This window comes from Polyodon spathula, chromosome 7 (assembly GCF_017654505.1).
Source record: "Polyodon spathula isolate WHYD16114869_AA chromosome 7, ASM1765450v1, whole genome shotgun sequence".
NCBI lineage: Eukaryota > Metazoa > Chordata > Actinopteri > Acipenseriformes > Polyodontidae > Polyodon > Polyodon spathula.
The window spans coordinates 13,144,613-13,165,602 of NC_054540.1; the positions used below are offsets into that span (position 1 = coordinate 13,144,613).

General features: G+C 35.6%; 1 protein-coding gene across 1 annotated transcript; it reads right to left on the minus strand.

The window, feature by feature from the left end:
- Positions 1 to 682: 682 nt before the first annotated feature.
- LOC121318191 (hepatocyte growth factor-like) lies at positions 683 to 20,471 on the minus strand. The gene is made up of 18 exons (XM_041254604.1): positions 20,322 to 20,471; positions 18,277 to 18,436; positions 17,481 to 17,593; positions 17,043 to 17,157; positions 14,143 to 14,273; positions 12,774 to 12,894; positions 11,761 to 11,879; positions 10,193 to 10,358; positions 9,814 to 9,947; positions 8,571 to 8,673; positions 7,047 to 7,180; positions 6,110 to 6,142; positions 5,617 to 5,719; positions 5,367 to 5,441; positions 4,825 to 4,974; positions 4,450 to 4,556; positions 4,196 to 4,338; positions 683 to 2,686 (listed from the first exon to the last, which is right to left on the minus strand). The coding sequence occupies exons 1-18, from the start codon at positions 20,368 to 20,370 to the stop codon at positions 2,516 to 2,518; spliced, it is 2,127 nt and encodes a 708-aa protein (XP_041110538.1). The 5' UTR covers positions 20,371 to 20,471; the 3' UTR covers positions 683 to 2,515.
- Between the last annotated feature and the right edge of the window lie 519 nt (positions 20,472 to 20,990).

Genomic DNA, 20,990 nt, shown 5'->3' on the forward strand with positions numbered 1-20,990 from the left:
TAAAGCAAACGAGAACGAGAAGCAAAACATTTTGGTTTAATTAATACTTTCTGTTGAAATGACAGTATGTATGGGAGGTTTGCATGGTAGTTCTGTGACTAGTGTGTGATGGACTGACTTTACAGAATCTGTCCAGTGGGTGAGGTGAGGTTAAAATGAGGAGAACTGTATATATGTAAAAGTAAACAATAAGACCTGGCAGAGGGTATTACCAGGAAATATGGACTGTTTGTCTATTACAACCAAACGGTCCATAATGCATGGCAATGCACGATGTGCTTTTATACTAACATTTTTGCCATTATGATACCAATTTAATTTTTTTCTTACATTACATAAAACTTAGTTTAAAATTACATTTTGTTTTTGTTTTCTTTTTATAAAATAAAACAGAGCCATTTTATAAACACAATAAACCACACCAGGGTGTGCTTTAAGACATATTGTATGTATGCCTAGGTGTGTTGTGAGGCATGAGGCCATAGGCTGTCGTGGGTTACTGCTTACTTAAGACGCTCGCCTGCAGTATGCATGGTTACCGATTCGCTCCCCGCCCTCTGCCCCTGCATTTATGAGCAGGAAATATGAGAGAGACAGACAAAAACAGAAACAAACACTTTCTGCCAAGTCAGACATTGTTTACTCACTTCCGTTATCAAATCTGAACAAAATACATTACAAATGTAGATAAAATATTTTAATACACTAACAAATACAACAAAGAGTTACAAAAATGCACACAAGTTTAAAATATTCCCACCTTAATCAGGTTATGAATGATCCATTGTCAAACAAAAAAGCAGCACCTATATAAATGTCTATTGACACATTACCTTCTTTTTTTGGCACTGTAGGTGAACGATGCATGAAAAGTTATAGTTAACTCCATTATCAAATGATAAAGCAACAAGGGAGAACTGTATATACATTCTTAGGTAAAGCAAATACATACAGCATGTGATTATAAAGTCAGTTTGCTGGGTGTTCAGACAAATTCATGGGCAACAAGAAGCTATGACTACCACCATACGTGTAATGCAGTAACTGTTTAATATGGGCTCAACAAAGCACCTCTGACATTTTGATTAGAGTCAACTTAACTTAGGCACTGACTCTTTTTAGAGATACCTTATATTCATCTACCATTTTCTGTCCAGCAGAAAAACTAGTAAAGCCATGCATTATCAATTTTTTCTTTCAGGTGCTCAATAGAAAGATTTTAAAAAACAAACAAAAAAACAAACATAATTTCTTGACGACTAACACACACTACTATTTCTAAGTCAATACGCTTGCAAAAAAAAAAAAAAAATCACTGTACTTTATTACAAAGATATATTCCATGACATTGAACATTAAATTGATATGCAACACACCAGTACCAAACAAAAATAAGTTCATTAGATATGATCATTGAAATTACCATTGAATCCCTCCTCTATATAGTAAAGTAAAACCTCCATTGAGAGTAATGTTCATAAAGCAGAGAACTGCACACATTGTCACTGGGCAAAAGCCATTCTATGCAAGAGCATATCTTTGTAAATCTACCACTACATAAGTAGGAGTTATATACCTATTGACATAACATTTCAAAGTAAAAATATGAGATCTATAAGACCTGCTGTACAATATGAAGTCTACGATCGACTCAACTGTATCTATAAAACCAATTCCAAAGCTCCCGCTGAACCACAGCTTAAAACAACTTTCTAAAAACCTTATATGTTTGATTATGAGCAATACTGAAAATAACTTGCTTCCTAAGGGGGTCCTACATCTTTTTCTTTGTGATACTGTATTCATTCAAGTAATTAAAGGAGGATATTACAAACATATGATCTGAATCAGTCCATTTTCACTCATATACTCTAGAAAAGTCAAAATTAAAAAAGAAAGTTACATCGGTTGATTTCAGATTTGTGTTGATTCTAAAAATGTTATTTTATGTAACTAATCTGTGTTGAGTGATATAGGTCATGGTTTTCAAGAGTGCTAGTAATTGGAAACAAATTGTGTGTAAACCACGCAAAAAATATAAACTGAAACTCGAAATAAAACTAAAATTACAAAGTGTAAGGGAGACATACGTGCTTTGCAGTACAACACAGAACATTTTCTTGTTGTTATTGCATCTTGCAAAGCGCTTTGTGATGGTGGTCCACTATGAAAGGTGCTATATAAAATAAATATTGATTGATTGATTTGGCACTCACACTTCCTTCTGCAAATCACAGAATGCTATAAAAACCCTTTTACAAAGCTATCCTTATCATTTCATTTCTGTGTTTCTTGCTTCTTGGTTGTAATGCTAGATTAACAACTCTTGGAATTGTAAATATTGAACCACATCTTAAACTATGATTTTCTTAAACAGTAACCTACATTCAAAAATGCAACTGAAACAACATCACAGATGTCAAGAACGTAAAAAGAAAAATATCAAAAAACAAAATGTCCTTCAAAAAGATTGAACATACTTGATAATAAATTACTTTCATAATACAACAAAGTTTTAAGGGCTTGATAGTATTTTGAAGACCTTGTGAATCCAGTCTGTGTAATATGGTATACTGACAAAGATCCCAGGGCGGTTAGGACGACCACAGCCTCGGCCATGAACACTAACACCTTGTACTACTTTAGAATCATGTTCCTCACACACCAGTGGGCCCCCGTAGTCTTTCTGCAAAAAGAGAAAGAGAGTTTGTTCATTCTCAAAGACAGATAATTATTGCGAAACATGTCCTTACATTCTTCTTCTTACAACTGTAGTTTAGAAAACAAACTGCGGCACAGCTGAGGCCATGCACATGAGAAATGTTTGTTTTGTGTTTTGTTTATTTTCAGGGTGGTTGTGTTTGTTTTCTGTAAACACTGTTGTGTAAATAAGTAGAGAGAGCCAGGCGCTCCATCTGGGACATCCTACTTGCTGTGTTTGGTCCTGGGGAAAAAGCAGCTGGTGATTGACAAGCGCTTTCATGAGGAGTGTCTCTTTATAAAAAGGGTCAGCTACACACCTCTGGGCTGCTGCGAGGGGTTACGCCTGACACAGCAACATCGTCCACGCTCGCCCGGACAATGAAATCTGCAAACTGAAATCCTCTGATCACTGTACAACTTAACTGGGATCAGAACTTTGTAAGATACCAAACTGTGCGTATAGCTGGGGTCGGGGTTTGTAGTTTGTTTCCAGTGTTTTATTTTGCCTTTTGTACATTATTTTGTATGTCCGCCGTGAGCTGCCATTGCTGATAGAATTATAAGGTTTTGTTACTGTAAATGAATCCTGCGGGCCTGAGCGTCGTTGTCAATGCACCTCAGTGCGTCTCCCTGTCTGTCAGCAGATAAACCACACCCCCTCTTACACTTGCTTATTTGTATTCAACACTTTAAAAAGCAGGATTAGTAACCATTTCCCTCTCCTGGATATGATCCCTGGATATGATCGTGTGCACTTGTTACAGTACATTCTGCATTACCAAAATTAAATATGGTTTAGACCTCTGTTAACCACCCTTTAGTAGAAATGTTTTCCAGTCTTTAACTCTATTCCCATGAACCAAGTGTACCTTAACAGCAGTAACCTGGACCATGCTGCTAATTGCTCGGCCTATGATGGATGTTGCATGCAGTACAAGCAAATACACACTATATTTTGTTAATAACCTACCTGTCTCTAGGGTAAACTTGACTTGGATGAATCAGGTAAAGTAATTTGGAAACTTAAGAATTTTTTTTTTTTTTGAGTGCATGGGCTATTTCATACACTTTTGTGATTCTTGATCACAAAAAGTAATCAAAAGGATGTTTTCTTTTTTCTTACTATAAACTCCATAACAATCATTGTTATTTATCAGATAATAAATAAAAAGGTCACATGTTTGACTGATCATGCTAGCTTTCCTTGAGTCAAACTCATGTATTAGCAATGTTCTGCTTCATTTTAAATCTCTGTGTCTATTATTTATTTATTTATTTATTTATTTATTTATTTAGGTACTTTGTTAGTTTACTAACTGATTACAATAGCAAATGAGATCATTTAAAAAATAAAATTGTGTTAGTGTATAGTTTAATATATAGTAACTAAATAAACTGTTTAAACTAGTTAATTATTGTTATAAATGTGCCCCATAAAAAAGCACGACCAATTCTTTACCCTAATATATGCTTTTAAAATGAAAATACCTACCTCACATACTCCTTCATCCTTCCTTCCCCCAGCACAGAGCTCTGATTCTGCCACTGTAATCCTTCCTTTATGATATTCATTACATATTTGATTCCCAACAATTGGTAACTTCACTGCTTTCAACATGCCATCATATCCAGTTCCTAAAATAAACAGAACACACCATTTTAGTACTGAAAGACTATTGCATATTTGAACAGAGGTAACCAGAGTGTTTTCTATTAGATTATACTTAGCAATGTGATGTTGTGCACCTTTTGTTTCTCCCCATCCATAAACTGTACAGTAGGTATTTTCTTTAATGACACATCCTGCAACAGGGAGTTGAATTATGCGAACATGTTCCGTTTGCCAAGCAGGCCTAAGTTAAAAGAAAAGTCATTTATTCAAAATGCATTTAAATATAATATTTTCAATAACAGAGGGGTATAATTGATCTATGTGTGTATTCTATTACATGTATATATTCAACATATCAGGACTGATTTCAAAACACCAATGCACAAACACACACAAAAAAGAACATAGTTCCACAGTCTCACTTAAGCAATTTTTTTTTTTTTTTTTTTTTACTTTTTATATGAGTTAAGGTTAGTTAAAAATTGCTTTCAGCATTTCAAAATATATACCCTGATAATTTCAGCAATACTAGATCAGAGCCCAGTGGTCCACAGACAAGATGGGATATCCTTAGAACCTGTTTACTTGAAAGCTCTCTTCCTGCTTCATTGAGATGAAGAAAACCCAGCCAGACACTGTATTCTGTTAAATCGGGTATGCTGAAACAAAAAAGGAAATAAAAAAATAAATAAAAAAATATATACCTCAGGAATCTCCTATAAATAAAAGAACAACATAAAAATACATAATTTGTACACATAATAGAATAACATGGTTTTGAACGTCAGGTAGAAAGGTATGAGAAAAAACACATTGGATTTTAACATAAAAAATAACATCACTGTTATTGAGCATTGTGTTTTTAAGTGGTGACACTACTATAGCTTGCTTGTTCAAGCCAAGAATCACACATCACTGCACATAACTACAATACTGCTATTGCTTTTCACATCCTATAGAGGGCAGCATTTTGCAGAAATCCTAAAATAAAATAATATCACAGATAAGTTGCATGCTGGATGTACACTGTAAATTATTTAATTGTAGTCACCAGGAGGAGAAGCACTGTTTAGCCGCAAGAACCCATTCTTCTCTTACTAATGATCCACCACACCAATGGTCGTTGCTGTGCACAGAAATAAAGAGAGAACAAATTGAAAAGAAGTACAAATATTTTTGTATGCTTTATAGCAAAATGATCAGCTTATGTTCTGTGAAAACCTTGTATATCAGTTTTAAGTTAGTATTTTTGCTTCAAGATCACAATAAGTTATTTCATATATTAAAGTGATCAAAATTACCCTTTTTGTATGCTAACCATCCAGCTGGCTTCCTTAATTTTCACTGGAGCACCTCCAACAATTCTGGTTCTCTTATGAACAAAACAGGACTCTTGTGAAGGAACTTAAAAACAAAAACAAAAATGAAATAAAAATTGATACACATACAGTACATAGAACAGCAATCCCCCTGTGCCTTCAGTTTCAGCAGGTGGTGTCGAAATGTAGAAATCCCTGATCGTTACATGGTGTAATCTTAATTATTTCACCATTAATTACCTCCAGTTTCAAACAACAATAATCCTAGGCCTATTATGATATGCTAACTACTCTTGAGGACAAACACACAAGAGTTCAGTTTGGTCCAATTTAGGTAATAAAAGAACAATCTTGTAGGATTTGTTTAAGACAATGTCAAGATCAGACAACGTGCCCAAACAAGTTCCTTGGGATTTTCCAAATAGCAGGTTTGTTTTAAGAAAGCCACACTCCAAGTCTTCATATCTTTACTTACGTGTTCCTGTAATGTTGGGCCCAGACGTTTCACCTTAAAATACAAAAAATGAACACATTTTGACATACTCATTTCCATAAACCACCAATTCAATTCCAGCAGCACCACTCTCTATGAATTAAATCAAGCATCCTATGCGTTAACATAAACACATAGCTTTTCTCTAGTCTTACAGCTATATGAGTGGAATGATTTCTTGTAACAAAATGCTCATGCATTGTTTTTTTGTTTTTTTTAAATCACATTCAGGCACACAGTTCCTAATGAATAACCTTCAACAGCTCAAACAATTCATTTTCATTAGCAATGTAAACACAAGTGTACTACATTTGTCTTTGCATTTCCCCTGAACATCCAATAGGCATATATCGAGTTCGTACTGAGCCCTTCAAATGCTCGTTAGGAAAAAAAAAAAGAATAAATTAAAACCACCTGGTTACATATTTCATTCAAGAAGTACAATTATTACCCACTGGATAAGCACAGTACAGTGGTTAGCAGAAACAAAACAAAGAATACAAAGATCGGCATACAAGATTAAAACCAGTCCCTGGAAATGTCCCCAGTATTATGTCATGAAATCACAACACTGTTTCAATAAATGAACACAATTAAGAATACAGTTCACAGAGATAAATCTTTACCACCATGTGGAAAAGCTTTGAAGAACATGTTCCTTAATTCTCTTTCATATGTTTGGCCAGTATCCTTCTATCTTACTTAAGCCAATGTGAGTATTGTTTTATTTCTGTAGCTTGCGAAATGAGAAGAATACATCCAGATCATATTATCTATTAAAATTTTTTATCTATTTAGAAAGGGATAACAGGATAGTAAGCAACAAAACAAAAATCTGCCATATAAGGAAATCCAATTAGCAGCTTTTTTAGCTGCAACACTGTCAACAAACTATGGTAATCAATAGACTAGTACTTACAGCGCTTTAAATCACAGTAGTCCCAAGGAATTGAGGGGTTGTTTGTGTAGCACCAGGGGCCATGTTTATCTTTATCAGGGTTCCGGCAGTAGTTCTTCTGCAGACCAGCTGTTGACTGTTCACTTAAAGTCAAACTGAAATTAAATACCAATGTATTTGATATTACATTATATAAAGGACGTTATAAAAGGACGTACAAAATCCTAATCGGAATGCATATATCTATCATATAATATATATATATATATATAATATATATATATATATCTATAGATAAATTATTTGAATGAGTAAATATAAGTTTCGTGTTTTCTTTCAAAGAAACTATAAATTTGTTCCAAAATGCATTTGGCAAGTATCATAAATAGCAAGATTGTGTTTGCACTATTTGCATTCTACTCAAGGGAATAAAGGAATCAAATATTTTGTTCACATTGCCATAGTAATTTCAATTGAAGATTATTATTAGACATAATAGATTTTGGTTTGGCCCTGAAGAACAGTTTAGAGACAGTTGTCTTGTGAATGCAGCATAACTGTCAAAAGCGTTTCAGCACAAAAGCCTGAGTTTCTTACTTCTTTGTGCAGAGGTGCTGGACTTGAGCCTAACCAGGAAGCTGGTTGGCTTTGATCCCAGTTGACAGAGGGGACTGGGCCAGATTTTCAGAATTCCCAATAGGTCATAAACTATTCCTTTAAGATACTCATCCAGCTGTGCAATCTGCCTTTTTTTATATATACACGAAGCAATGTTTAAAAACAACATTTAGACACCTATTAACATTGTAATGTCAATGATTTTTTTCAGTTGATTTGTGCAAGGGTTTTATTTTTGCAAGACCAAAAAATATGACCCAACAAGATATGAACATCAGGATGCCTGGTCTCTATCCAGCAGTTCTGCAAGCTGAAATATGATATATACTGGCTTTCAGTGGCACTCCTTCATGCTCCGACTGTGCTAAATACAGTTGTTGTAGACATGTCTGTTTGTATGATGCACAGCAAGGCATTTCAACTGAAGCAAAACCAAAGATTAAGTGTTTAGCATAGTAGCGTTCATTGCACATCTTTAATGTTAATGGCGGGGGTATAGCACACTGACAGTTACACATCTGTACATATTTCAAAAGCTCTGCAAGCTGATATGGTTCCATTAAAAAAAGTGTGAATTAGGACTTGAGTTTAAAAAAATCTACTCCACAATATGTGGAAAACTGATCTATCAGCTCAAAGCATTTTTTTTTTTAATTGTAGAAACTAATACTGACCGAAGATATACAGTAGAAAAAACAAGATATCTGATGATAAGCATGAACCTAAATTGTGGTTTAGATGTATACAGTGATCCTATTGACAGAGGAATACATACATTTGCTTACATCATACAAAAAGCTATTCATAAAAATAATACTGCTACCTTGTTCTTGAGAATCCTAAAAAAGAGATGATTCTGGTCATGTTAAGATACCTAGATCTATTACATTTCGCAAAATCTCATGACCCAAAAGGCAACACAATTACCTTTTGCTTTTGAGGCTCTCGTCCCACATTGCACATGGAAAACCAGATCTTGTTTTTGACATGTGTCCTCTGTAGTCCTCACCAGTGCCATTGTAACAGTGTACTAGGAAAACATATATTACAAATCCATGCCATTGTTAACTAGCCCAAATATAAATACTTCCATCAACCCAAGTTTATTATTGTAAAAGCCATATACATACTCTACTCAAAATTTCCTTCTTAATTTTTTTATAATTAATATTTAATGCAGCATTCACATCACAAACATTTGTTCTGCAAAGCTGTGGCTTTAATTACCATACGAAATCTAAAATAAGAACATGCCTACCAAAGATATTATTGGTAATGCTAGCATTCCATGCACATTGACGTTAAAATTTTGCACCCCTTACAATGGGCCAAAAATGTCCAACATTCAATCATTATTTAAATATAGTTTAACATACAGCAGAATATTCCACTGTGACAGACAGCGAATGAATCAAAATCAACAATCTCCCTCACAATCTGCGAGTGATGTCTAACAGGAACAGAGTGCCTCCTACTGGTTGGTCTGGCAGTTTATTCCAGGGTCAGTCGGAAGCCAGCTATTAATGAAGGGGGTGGAGTCACAATGCCGAAGTCATCACCCTAAAGCGGTATGTGATGTGTCAGTAATAGATTGGAGGAGACATGACTGAATTAGCTATCGAAGGGGGCGTGACTAAGTGTATAATTGGGGATGTGACGATGTAATCTGCTCCTCTGATGTGGTTATGAGATTGACTGAAAAAGGAAACTGTGTAAAACTAACTGTCTGTGCTTGTCACTGCTAGATGGCTAAACATGATCCATTAGCTGTCGTTACAATGCCATCATCAAGCCCAGACTACACTGCACAATATCACTGTGATTACCTTTCACTGCACCTGCATTCAGAGCATTCACTGTGGCCTTGTCTGTGTTGTGTGTTGTTTCTTGTATTATTATTTCGGGACTGAACCCCGTGGTTTAAACGCTGGCAATACCCACTGTTTTGTAGAGCCAGCATTATCATGTCACAGTCTCAAACAGAGAACAAAAAGAAAAATAAAGAACTGTTTTGAACCTTTGTTTCTGTCGCTGTTGGAGCACCTGCATCACCTGTACACCCGAACACTGCAAGCCACATGCTTCTATCTGGTAGTATCCCATGTTACTTTAAAGTCAGACCTGTAATTACATCAACATTTCTTTGGCTACCCTCATTTAACTTTCTTACCTTCGGGATCAGGAGTGTCTGTACCGCACCGTGGGATGTGGGTGCAGAAGGCGACTCGCACTTTGGGATCTGTTGTGAAGCACCATGGTAGTTCAGCACCATCAGGATTTCTACAGTAATTCTCCTTTAGATCTCTGAGAAACGGTTTTAAAAATGGTCATTCATTATCGGAAAAACACAGTTCTATTTTACTTTTAGAAGATTATAATTCCCCTCTTGATTAGGTTGGTTGAGTTTCAACACATAGGTATTGAGTAAGAAGACACTATTGGAACCGAAAGGATTTCTAAACAGAAGATCATTAAGTATACGCTCCAGTTTATAAGCAAGAATGAGCCCACACTGTAAAGCTGGTGGGGAGTTATGTCAACATACTTACTGGCATTTGTAATTCTGGGGTGTATAGGAATGGATGTGTGGGTATTGTGAGTCCCACCTCTGGCACCTAATTCCATTGGGTGCTGTGTTAACTGTGCCTCTGTATTTTTCCCCTTGATCTTGGAAGCACTGTGTAGTCGTGTCTGGATCAGATTTTACACTTTCAGCTGGTAAGAAAACAAGACATTTCTCCATCACTGAGAATTGTACGTCACACAATCATCAGGGTTTGCATGTTTTAGCAGATGTACAAAATATATTTATCTTTCTATAGCAGGCTATTTACCTCATTGGCTAGGTAATAACTTTGTGTTTTTCCTCGGTTATATAGAAGTGCCATAGATTTGAGAGTTTAAATCCCAGACTTGCTTGTAATTCTGGTGAAACAACGACATTTGAACTTAACCTCTAGCTCAAAAGAAAATTGTGTGTGTCTAGGGCTTAGTCATTCATCAGAGATGGAAAGTTGGTATGTTCTTGTCCCCTGCAGCTAACTATGCAATCCATCTTGTAATACAGATGTCAAAAACCATTAGAAGCTCACCATACATGATCACAGCACTGGGGCATATTAAGACAAACTTGTCAGGAAATTGTTTACACATGCACAGTGCATGTTTGTGTTTTCCTGTTGTGATACCAGAATGGTGATCTATATGGTAATTGTACTGTACATATGCCAGCCAAGTTACCTTTTGTTTGACAAAAACAAACAGAATATTTTGCATAATATATTCAACTGGCTTTTATTTCATTAATAAGACTTTCCTGGTAGCTAAGAGTTTGCATAATATGTAATCAGCCAGAAAAGCAGTTTAATGCTTTGCATAATGGAGGACTGCCAAGCTGGCAGCATGTCAAAAAAAAAAATGGAAGAAACTCTGGGATATCAAATCTATGTCCTGAGGCTGCAAAGATGTTAAATAATGCAAGCAAGCCAGGGTGCACCTTTTCATGGTGCTCAGTCATTAGTGGTTTATATTGTCAAGGAGTTCAGGAGCTCTTCCTCACATCTAGTTACCTGCCATAGACACATGTACTGTAATATAGGCTAGATCAACCAGTGTCTTTAGATGATTAAGCACCTACTGTAGTGTTTAATGAATCTCCTCGCGGTTCACATCCAGCCCTTGCCTTTCCATTCAATTCAATGGGATGAGGTGCCAATTCATGAAAGTGCACAGCAGTGTATTGCCAGGAAAACTAAGAGACAGACCACTAGATCTTCTATAACAATACTTTGACTTATCTAGTTTACATCTAATTTATCTATGCCAGGTAACTGGAACCAAAGAGAAGCTCCTGAACTCAAATAAAAGCACCTTTACACCGTATCACAAAAAGGGAACAGTATAAACAAAGAAAAGAAACTGAAATTTGATGCTACTTTGATTTTATTTATGGTATTTATTTGTTTTTCAAAATAAACTTCTGATCATCTGTAAAAGTGAGACTCTTCCTATCACATTCCATCTGTATAATAAACAATCTTCCCACTAACATTATTCAGATGTTGGCTGTAAGGAGTGAACGCAGGAAAAGGAAGCAATAAATTGAATGGTGACTCACCACAGACTTTAATACTGCAGTATTCCCAAGTAGTGTTGGGGTGCAGAGTGAAGCACCACGGCCGCAGTTTTTTGTCCGGATTACGACAGTAATTATCATTCAGTCCTTTATCTGGGTATCTGCAAAAGGACGACATGTTTAGTAAATGTTTAGGCATGCTTAGTACATGTTTATAGCTTGTATGTACTAAACATGTCACAACATTTAAAATAATAAAGCATGTGCAGTTCTCCCCCATCTGTCTGTAAATCTCAATTAATGGGTTTGTTTATCTAAAAATTTCAGACAGAGGTAGCACCTGAAATTTGTTAGACTAGGGTTAACACTGAGAACTAGCATAGAAGAGCATCCAGGTACTGATGCCTGATGAGTCTAATCAAATTTGTAAAAGGCTAACCAATAATGTGCCCTGGACTCATTTAGTCAGAATTGTATAACTTTCAGAAAAGCTCTATTACGTATGCTGTATAAAATGAATAAACACCATCACATTCTCTCAGAAAGCTCGACAGCTGGAAAAGTGAATTTAATTAAAAGCTCAGGTTACAAAATACAGTTTAATTTTGATCATGACTCTGGGTCATGTATTTAAATTTTTACCACTTAGAAACTGAAGAAATCTAGATGGGTTTTCTCAATGTTCACCCTTATATGAACAAATAAATATTGCCCACTGTTTGCTTTTTGTCTCAGAGGTTAATCCTGAGGGAATGGAAGGCAAAGAGAAAGCCTGGACATTTAAATGTTTATATTCAAACATGTGTATTAATTATATGGGTGTGTGTGTGTGTGTGTTTTTGCTTTGGTTTAACCACATTAGACGGGCATACAAATCAACTAAGAAATGTGGAAGAAAATATGCTTCAAAGTGAGTAATTATCAACTAGAAGTGTGATTTGAATTCAAAATCTAGGTTCATACGATTTTTTTTTTAAAAAGTACATCTCCCCTAGCAAGATTGCTTAACTAATTGACATAGTCCTTCCTGTCTGACTTCACATAAGCGCAATCACCGTTTGGGGTGGAACACGTGTTTGTGGGGCCGGTTCAGGTCCCATCGCTGGCACTCCTTCCCTGTTTCTGTGTGGTCCATTGACCCTCTGTAATTCTCCCCATTGCAAGTCAGACACTCATCTAGAAAAAAAAAGACAAATAGATTTTTTCATTATGTGCAGGTTATAAAATACACACATTTTTATTAATTATTGTGTTAATTATGTGCTGTATTTCACTTAAAAAACAAAAAAAAAAAGTCAAGTGAGTATGAAAATAATTTTTCCCATTTTACCCAAGTCACTTTGATATAAAGGCCATAAAACTAGCAGCTCTTGAAATCCCTCTCAAATTATTCTAGAATTTCAGCACAGCCATCTTGTGGTTTTCAAGATGATGTCACAACACTCACATCTAGAGGGATATGCGTAATTCCAACAGAGAAAACGGTCATGGTTTGATGGTTTCAAATTGAAAAACTGTTTGTTTTAGAATTCTGTGATAAACGATCACAAACCAAAATGTGAAATTTAACAAACCATTTCCACATGAGTATTGCACAATATATGAAGCAGATGAAAAACAAGTACTGTAGTAACAAATGGTTTCATTTTCAGATAAGAATTCTTCTTTTTTCCATGAAGACTTTTCCTTCAGTTGCTTTTGGTTAGGAGGAACATTTTTAGCTTACCTTCATTCTCTGTCCCTGCAATGAAACCTGCCTATTTCCCAACACTTACACAGGTCTTCTGTTCTTACTGTATATATAACACAATATTTTCTTGCTGAAATTCCATTTAAAAGAGACTGTGTCCCTTCAATGACACCCCACTCCACCATGCATATCCAAAACTAATACGGTAACATTGAAAAAGAGAAGTAGTTTTGCAGAAGTAGTGTGCACAGGACAGATGTGTTCTACTGTATGATAACATTCTTAATCCAGAGCAATCACTTATTGTGATTTTGTTTTCCTTTCCTGTTTATCTCAAGAAAAATTATGAAACAGCAATTCAGACATAAGCCACATAATGTAAAATATGTTCTAACTTCTTTGTCTTGCCTATATTGGTTTATTTTACCATTATAACACTGAGGCAGGTGCTGCCTGCTTAACACACTACCCCACACCCACAGAACCCTTTGGGTTCAAAGCCTCCAATGCCTATACAATTTCAATTAATTTATTTTCATTTCGTCAGTTGCTTACCTCTATTCTCAAATTACATTACAGTACCCATGAAGCGCAACTGCCCATCCTATCCCAAGGTCAGAGGCCCTCCCATAGTCCCAGCAGCATGCTTGTAATACATTCACCTTTAAAGACAAGATATTGCACTTAATTGGCCTATTCCAGGTAATTCATTGGGAGTAAATTAAATAAGTCACCTTCTGAACACTGAGGGATGTCACATGACTGGTGGCGGATGTCAGGATCTGTAGTGAAACACCAGGGTCCTGAAGCCTCGTTGTCTGGATTTCTGCAGTAATTACCCTCCAGGTATTTTGAAGGCAAAAAGCTGGTTTTAAAAGGACAGTAAAAGTATAAGAGCATGAAGGTCATAAATAATACAGTGTAATATAGAGCAAACAGGACTTCAATTGGCATTTGGAATGAGAACCTTTCTTACAAATAATACTGAAGCAGTCCCATGGGACTGTACACTACGTATGGCATTCAATAAAAATATGTTCTGATGCAGTAAATACATCAACAGTACATTCTATGGAGAAAACGGGGAAAAAAAAAAACCCTGAGATTAGTCAGAAATGTGAAGTCCTGGCTTCCCATAAGAAATACAGACTAAGAGAAGGCTCTCTCAGCCCACATACTAATAAATCTTAAATGGTCCTCTGTTTACTTTCCACCCACCTCCCCCTTCATTTTCCTACATTTAAAATACTGCCCATAGCATCACCACCTGCAAACATTTACAAATACAATTTGCATGTAACCTTTTCATTTGGAACCTGACCTCTGTCTGACTCTTTACCTCTTCCAAATAAAACTACGAAGAGAAAGACAGAGCTCAAAATAAACCACTGTGTCTATAAAGCATATGGAAGACATGTCTACTAGACATTAATAGTCTTATAAAGGACATTCATTTAAATGCATTCACATGTCATGTACATGTACTGTAGGTTATGCTGCCAACATAACCAAATAGGATAGTGGAATGAGACTTATCTTGGTTGGCTATCCAGACAAGCCTAACAGCTTGGAGTGAAGTATAAAGTTATATTCCTAACTGAGACAGTTGTTTCAAGAGATGGCTAGAAATTCATGACTGCTATACTATATATATATATTATATATATTATATAAGCTATATATATATATATATCTAATATATATATAGATATATATATATACACACACACACACACACACACACACACACACACACACACATATAAAATATTAGAACGATTGAGTGTGAACAGCTAATTAACTTTCAGATCTAGCAGGCTTCTATTTTGCATAGATGTCCGCTGGAATGTTGATGTTACTAACTGTAAATTTCAAATCATTTGCAGCTACTGGAGAGCAAATCAACAGGAAAGGCATGATTGGTCCACAATTCTGTCATCAGCTGGATCCAAACAACACCCTCCCTCAAAACAAACCAGTCAAAGTGCCAACTTTTTATAATAACATGTTCACTACGTGTGTCGTTTTTCTATTCTAATTATGTTAGGGACTCTTTTCCACAGCAGAAGGTTACCTAGTGAAATATCAGAAGTTCAAGGTAAATAGAGGTTTTAAAGTTTAAGAGAAAATAAAGAAATACACCACTTTCTAATAGTGACAGAGCCCTCTTGATGCGAGCTCTACTGTGAGGTAGATGACCTTGACTTTCGTTAGCGCCCTCGCCTACAGCTCAGGATGTATAATTCCAATCGCGGTCATCTACCACACAGTAGAGCCTGCATCGACGGGCTCTGTTGCTTAAATAATAGATGGGCTTCAGTGAGTAAAAATAATTCCATCTAGGGTTTCTGTTTCTTCATAAAGCTACAAACTAAATTCGTCCAATAGGACGCGGCGAGTGACAAAAAAAAGTGCCAACTTCAGGATTCGCCCAGAAGCCCTTGGCAAAAGTAGACTTGCCAGAGCACCAGGTTTCACCCAGGTTTCACCCTTTATATATATATATATATATATATAGTGGATTTCACACATACACACACACACACACACACACACACACACACACACTTACAGCCACCATTTTGTGTTAAATAGCAGTCAACGTCCACCCCCAAAAAAATTATTCAATGAATGTATTACTGTGTACAATAATGTCTAATATAGTCAGTGCAATAAAAATTTGAGCCTTTTGGAAATAAATCAGACTCAAATTAATAATACATCAAAGTTGGTTAAAATTATTCTTGAAATTGTTAATAAAATTGTGCCATATGTGCACAATATTGTGGTATGGCATGATAGCCACTGCCAGTAACTCAGATTAATTAAAAAGTGTAATTTTCCCAAATGAGCAATTACACAATAGCTTGAGCTCATATTGCACCCATGATCCGCTATTACCAACATGTAGAGACTCACTGCAAGTACTGAACCACAGTGTCGATTGAGTTCAAGCTTCTTTAATTAAATCCAAACAAAATTCTTGTTTTACACTGAAGGGTAAAACTGTATGCTTGAAATACGGGGTTATGAATGCTCACAATAACAAGCCACTGGTTTTGCTAAAACTGGTCTTATCAAGTCTGTGTACATGGCAGATTGCATAGCAAAGGTTTAAAGTACATGGGGTGATAGAGTTGGAGCAAATAAAAACGCTGGACCTAGATACATTTATTGGGCTATTTGGGAGATTCCAGATGACATCCTCCACTCCTGTTCCTGAAAGAACGACCCCCAGTTCAGGTAGACACTGCACATCTATGCTGTAACTATGTTTCAACTAGATGACCATTATATCATGTATAATTGCAATAACTGTATTTCTGATTACTAATAATCTTTCAATGCCAATCCTTGAATAATGTAAACTTAATACATACTTCTCATTAATTAAAAATAAAAGTAGTATAATTGCTTCCATAATCCTTATAATACCATTTACTTTAATTCTGCCTTTTTATTGTGTAATGAGGAAGGCTGTTCATTCCTGGCAGGACACCCAAGACAAGCTCTGGGAAAGGTAGATTTATAGAACAAAATAGCTTTGTGTGGTAGCAGTAGAAACCAGAACCAACCCGAATGTTTGCAAAAGCCAACCATAATTCCATTTGATAAACAAAAGAACTCTTCTTACCTGTGCTCATGTGGCACCATAGAACTCCAGGCCTGGCACTTCAGGCCAGTTTTTGTAACAGTCTTCATCCCTTTATAGTTTGATCCATTCCCAATGATGCACTCCCTTACATAATCTATACAAAATTTGTATTTAGTTGATTCTGTGACATCCATACTGGGTTATAATAGGTTTCAATAAACAATTGATTTTAAGCAAACAGCTGAATCATAAAAAATATCCAAATTATCAAAGTTAAAAGGTGCAGGGACAAAATAAAGTAGTACAACTAACCCTGCATACATCATTGAGCTTGCTTTACAGTGTTCTTTATTGCTATTTATACTGAAGTTTCTAATAATTCACACTATTTAAGGCTTAGGTACAGGGGGCAGGGGAAATGCTTAGAGAGATGTAATGAGTAATAGTCAGAGATTTAAAGTCAATAACAACAATTACCTTTCTTTTCATAAAGATCATATCGAAAGTCCATTTCTTTTCTAACACCTGGGGTTTTGCTGGTAAATGGTAGCAAGTGGCATTTATTTTCTTTCTTGTTGTAATAGAAAGCCCTGTAGACATACAAATAGTTAACATGGACACCATATAACTCTCAAGTCTAATGCAATACATTCCAAAGTGGTGTTATTCCTATATTGTATCCCCTAGAAGCATAAGAAAATGTAACTGGTTCTACTCTACTTCTCCCAGAAGGATAGACTTCAGTGTAAACATTCAGGATTTCCTTAATAGGAGAATAAAAGCCTCAACCTGGCTTCAGAATCTTGCAGCCAGCCTTCCAACTAAGGGAAGAATATGAAGGCAAATATGCCAAAACAGCACTGGAGGAAAATAAATGAATACCATGATTGTATGTTAAATATTCGTTACTTGGATTTGAAAGTAAAGAATGTCTATACAAAGACATATGTAATAAGCCTCCAATATTTAAAAACTACCACCAGATTTGAATCAGTAAGGATCACAAAAAAAAAAAAAAAAAAAAAATGAACGTTCATAGAATTCTGTAGTTATTCCACAAATGACTATAGCCAGCAAACACAGCTCCCAATGACAATTTTTGAGTATTTGTTTTATATAACAAGTACAATGTACAATGTATGAAAAGAAAGTATGCTTAAAACAATTGAATTCTGTGAGCAACCCAGCGAAAGTAGCAAAAGTATGATTTGCTCATAAAAACAGCATTAATCCATATAGTTATCCATGCATTATCATAATTGAGAATACCTACTTGCATACAAAAGACACGTCCTTGTTCCTGCTGCACCACTTCGCACACTTTACTTCACTAAGGGCTTTCCTTTTGGACAGGAGCCTATTTGTTCTGTTCAAGTAGACTCCTTCACTCATCTCATAATCTTGAAGAGCATTCCTCTTTGCACCCCTACTTTCTGCAAAATGAAGTTTGAGTTAAGACTTACCAGTTGGGGCATAAACCCAAAACAGACAGAATGACTGTGCTTAAATCCATTCCTATAGCAGATACGTCTGTCATTAATGAATGAAGAAGTCCAAGATGACATTTTTGTCTGGCATGTATGCTTGGGTCACTTAAGAAAATCAACAAATCAAAACTCCCTACCCAATATAGTGGCAACGCTCTCTAATATACTGGTAATAATGCAATCAGATATACTGTATTTTGTTGAGATACATATATATATATATATATATATATATATATATATATATATATATATATATACACATTGTATGGAAAACAGAATTTTGCAAAAATTAAGTAAAAGTAATAGCTCATTCTAAAGACAGTGTAGTTCTACTTATTTATAAACTGTATTTATGCTAAACTGCTGTTTTAGCCAGATGATTTGACACATGGTCACAAGCATCATTGCTGCAATGCGTTTACTTCTTTATTACAAACAGAAAGCTTTCAAACCTGACACACTGGCATACCTGCAAACTGGTGGGATTATGTTGAGCATAAACAACAAACACACACGCGCATACTAGTACTTCCAAGGAACGTACTAGTCAATATTGCTACCCTTACAGATAACACTGCCTTATATACGCATTGTACAATCATAAAACAATGGGGCTGTCCGGGTGCACCGAAGGCACAGCATTAGGTGGGTGCAGTTAACCGACACATAGAATTATATTTAAGATTAAAAACTTTTTTTTTTTTTTTGGGGGGGGGGGGGGGGGGGGGGGGGGGGGGGTTACAGTTCGTCTGTTTTCAAAGAGCACGTTGCTTGAAATACTTATGTATCAATGCGAAATAACTGTTAGAATAAAAGGAAACGCACACAAACCATACATGGTTTCTCATATACAGTTTGTGAACACTTGATCCAGTAAACTATTATCTATAGGTGGATATTTGCTACTTTAATAGTTTTCTAATAGGCTTGTTTCCATGAAAACGTTAACCCCTTTCTCTAGGCTACCAGCTGTGAACCACGCATTCCAACAGGTATACAATTAACAGCAGTGTGTTAAGGTGGGTTGTGTTATTTCCTTTGCAATTGTAATTATAGATACTGTAACATATTGTAGCACGGGGGAAGGCGGGAACCCAGATCGCTACAGTATGTTTTGATCTTAACTTCAAACCATACATTCAAATATTATTTAAAAAACTTGTTATCTAACCGCAATTCATGTATGCATATAATAATCTTCCTAAGACATGCTGTTGGTTCCAAATTTAAGAAAATTCATTTAAAATAAAAAAAAAGTTTTAAAAAATCCTTATTAAAATGAGTATACACATACTAACTGCATGTCTTCAGAATAGGGTATCGGCTAGAAATCAGATACATTTACAGCCTTACTTATTTTCAAACTGCATCAGCCTGTCCTGGATAAATGTCACTCAAGAAAAGTAGCATATGTATTGTCAGTAGAAAAACTTTGTTTACTGTAGATACTGTATTTTCACAATACGATTTTTTGTGCTCTATTCAAGCCAAAATTTGATGAAGACATGACTGTATCCAATGCAAACATTCTGTAACTTGCAATGCAACATTATCAAACTCGCGTAGCAAAACTGTCATGTTTTTTAAATAATGCATTAAAAAGCAGTCAGAAAGATCAATGCTGACTGCTAAGAAAAGTTTATTAGAATAATTAAATATGTAAAACAGCGTTGCCGCATTGGTGTTTTACAACAATATTTGTGTTATGTACAGTATTGTGATATACAGGATACATATTTTTGTTTAAGGAATCTTTATAGTAAAGTAAAATGAAATTAAAAAGCTGAATTTAAAGCATTACTTTACAAGAAGACACTGCCAAACGTACCTGTGTAAACCAACAGCGCCAAGCAGAGGAGAATCTGGAGTGCCCACATGAGTCCTGCTTTTTCTGTGGAACTGGAGTAAATCCGTGGCTAACTAATGACTGCGATTTAAGACCTGTTTTACTTGCTTTTATTGCCCGATCTTACCACCAGCTTGCAAGATTTCCTTTTACTGGAAGGAGCTATCCTTTGCTCAACCCCCCCCCCCCCCCCCCCCCCCAAATCACAACCAGATCACAGTCTCCCCTCCCCCTTAAGGAATATTTAAAGGAAACTCAACACCAAAATACTTAATTTCACTACTTAGGCCAGGGGTTCTTATATATATTCCTGTAGGATTTAATGACAACATGAACAAGACAAGATTTTAATACTAATTCTGACGATGTATGATACTGATGATGATATACTACTCTACTATGAATGTATACTACTACTAATAATAATAATAATAATAATAATAATAATAATAATAATAAATAATAAATGGTGTTAGACCTTATAGCAATATAATGCAGCTGTTGCTACAGATGTTTAAAGAAATGTATTAATTAGATTCATATTTGGTACAGAGGACAATGCACAAGCTTAGAGACTGGGCTTCTGTCCCTCCCCAATAATGGAAATCTATGTGGCAAAGGCTTGCATAGATTTTGTAAAACATTTTTGTC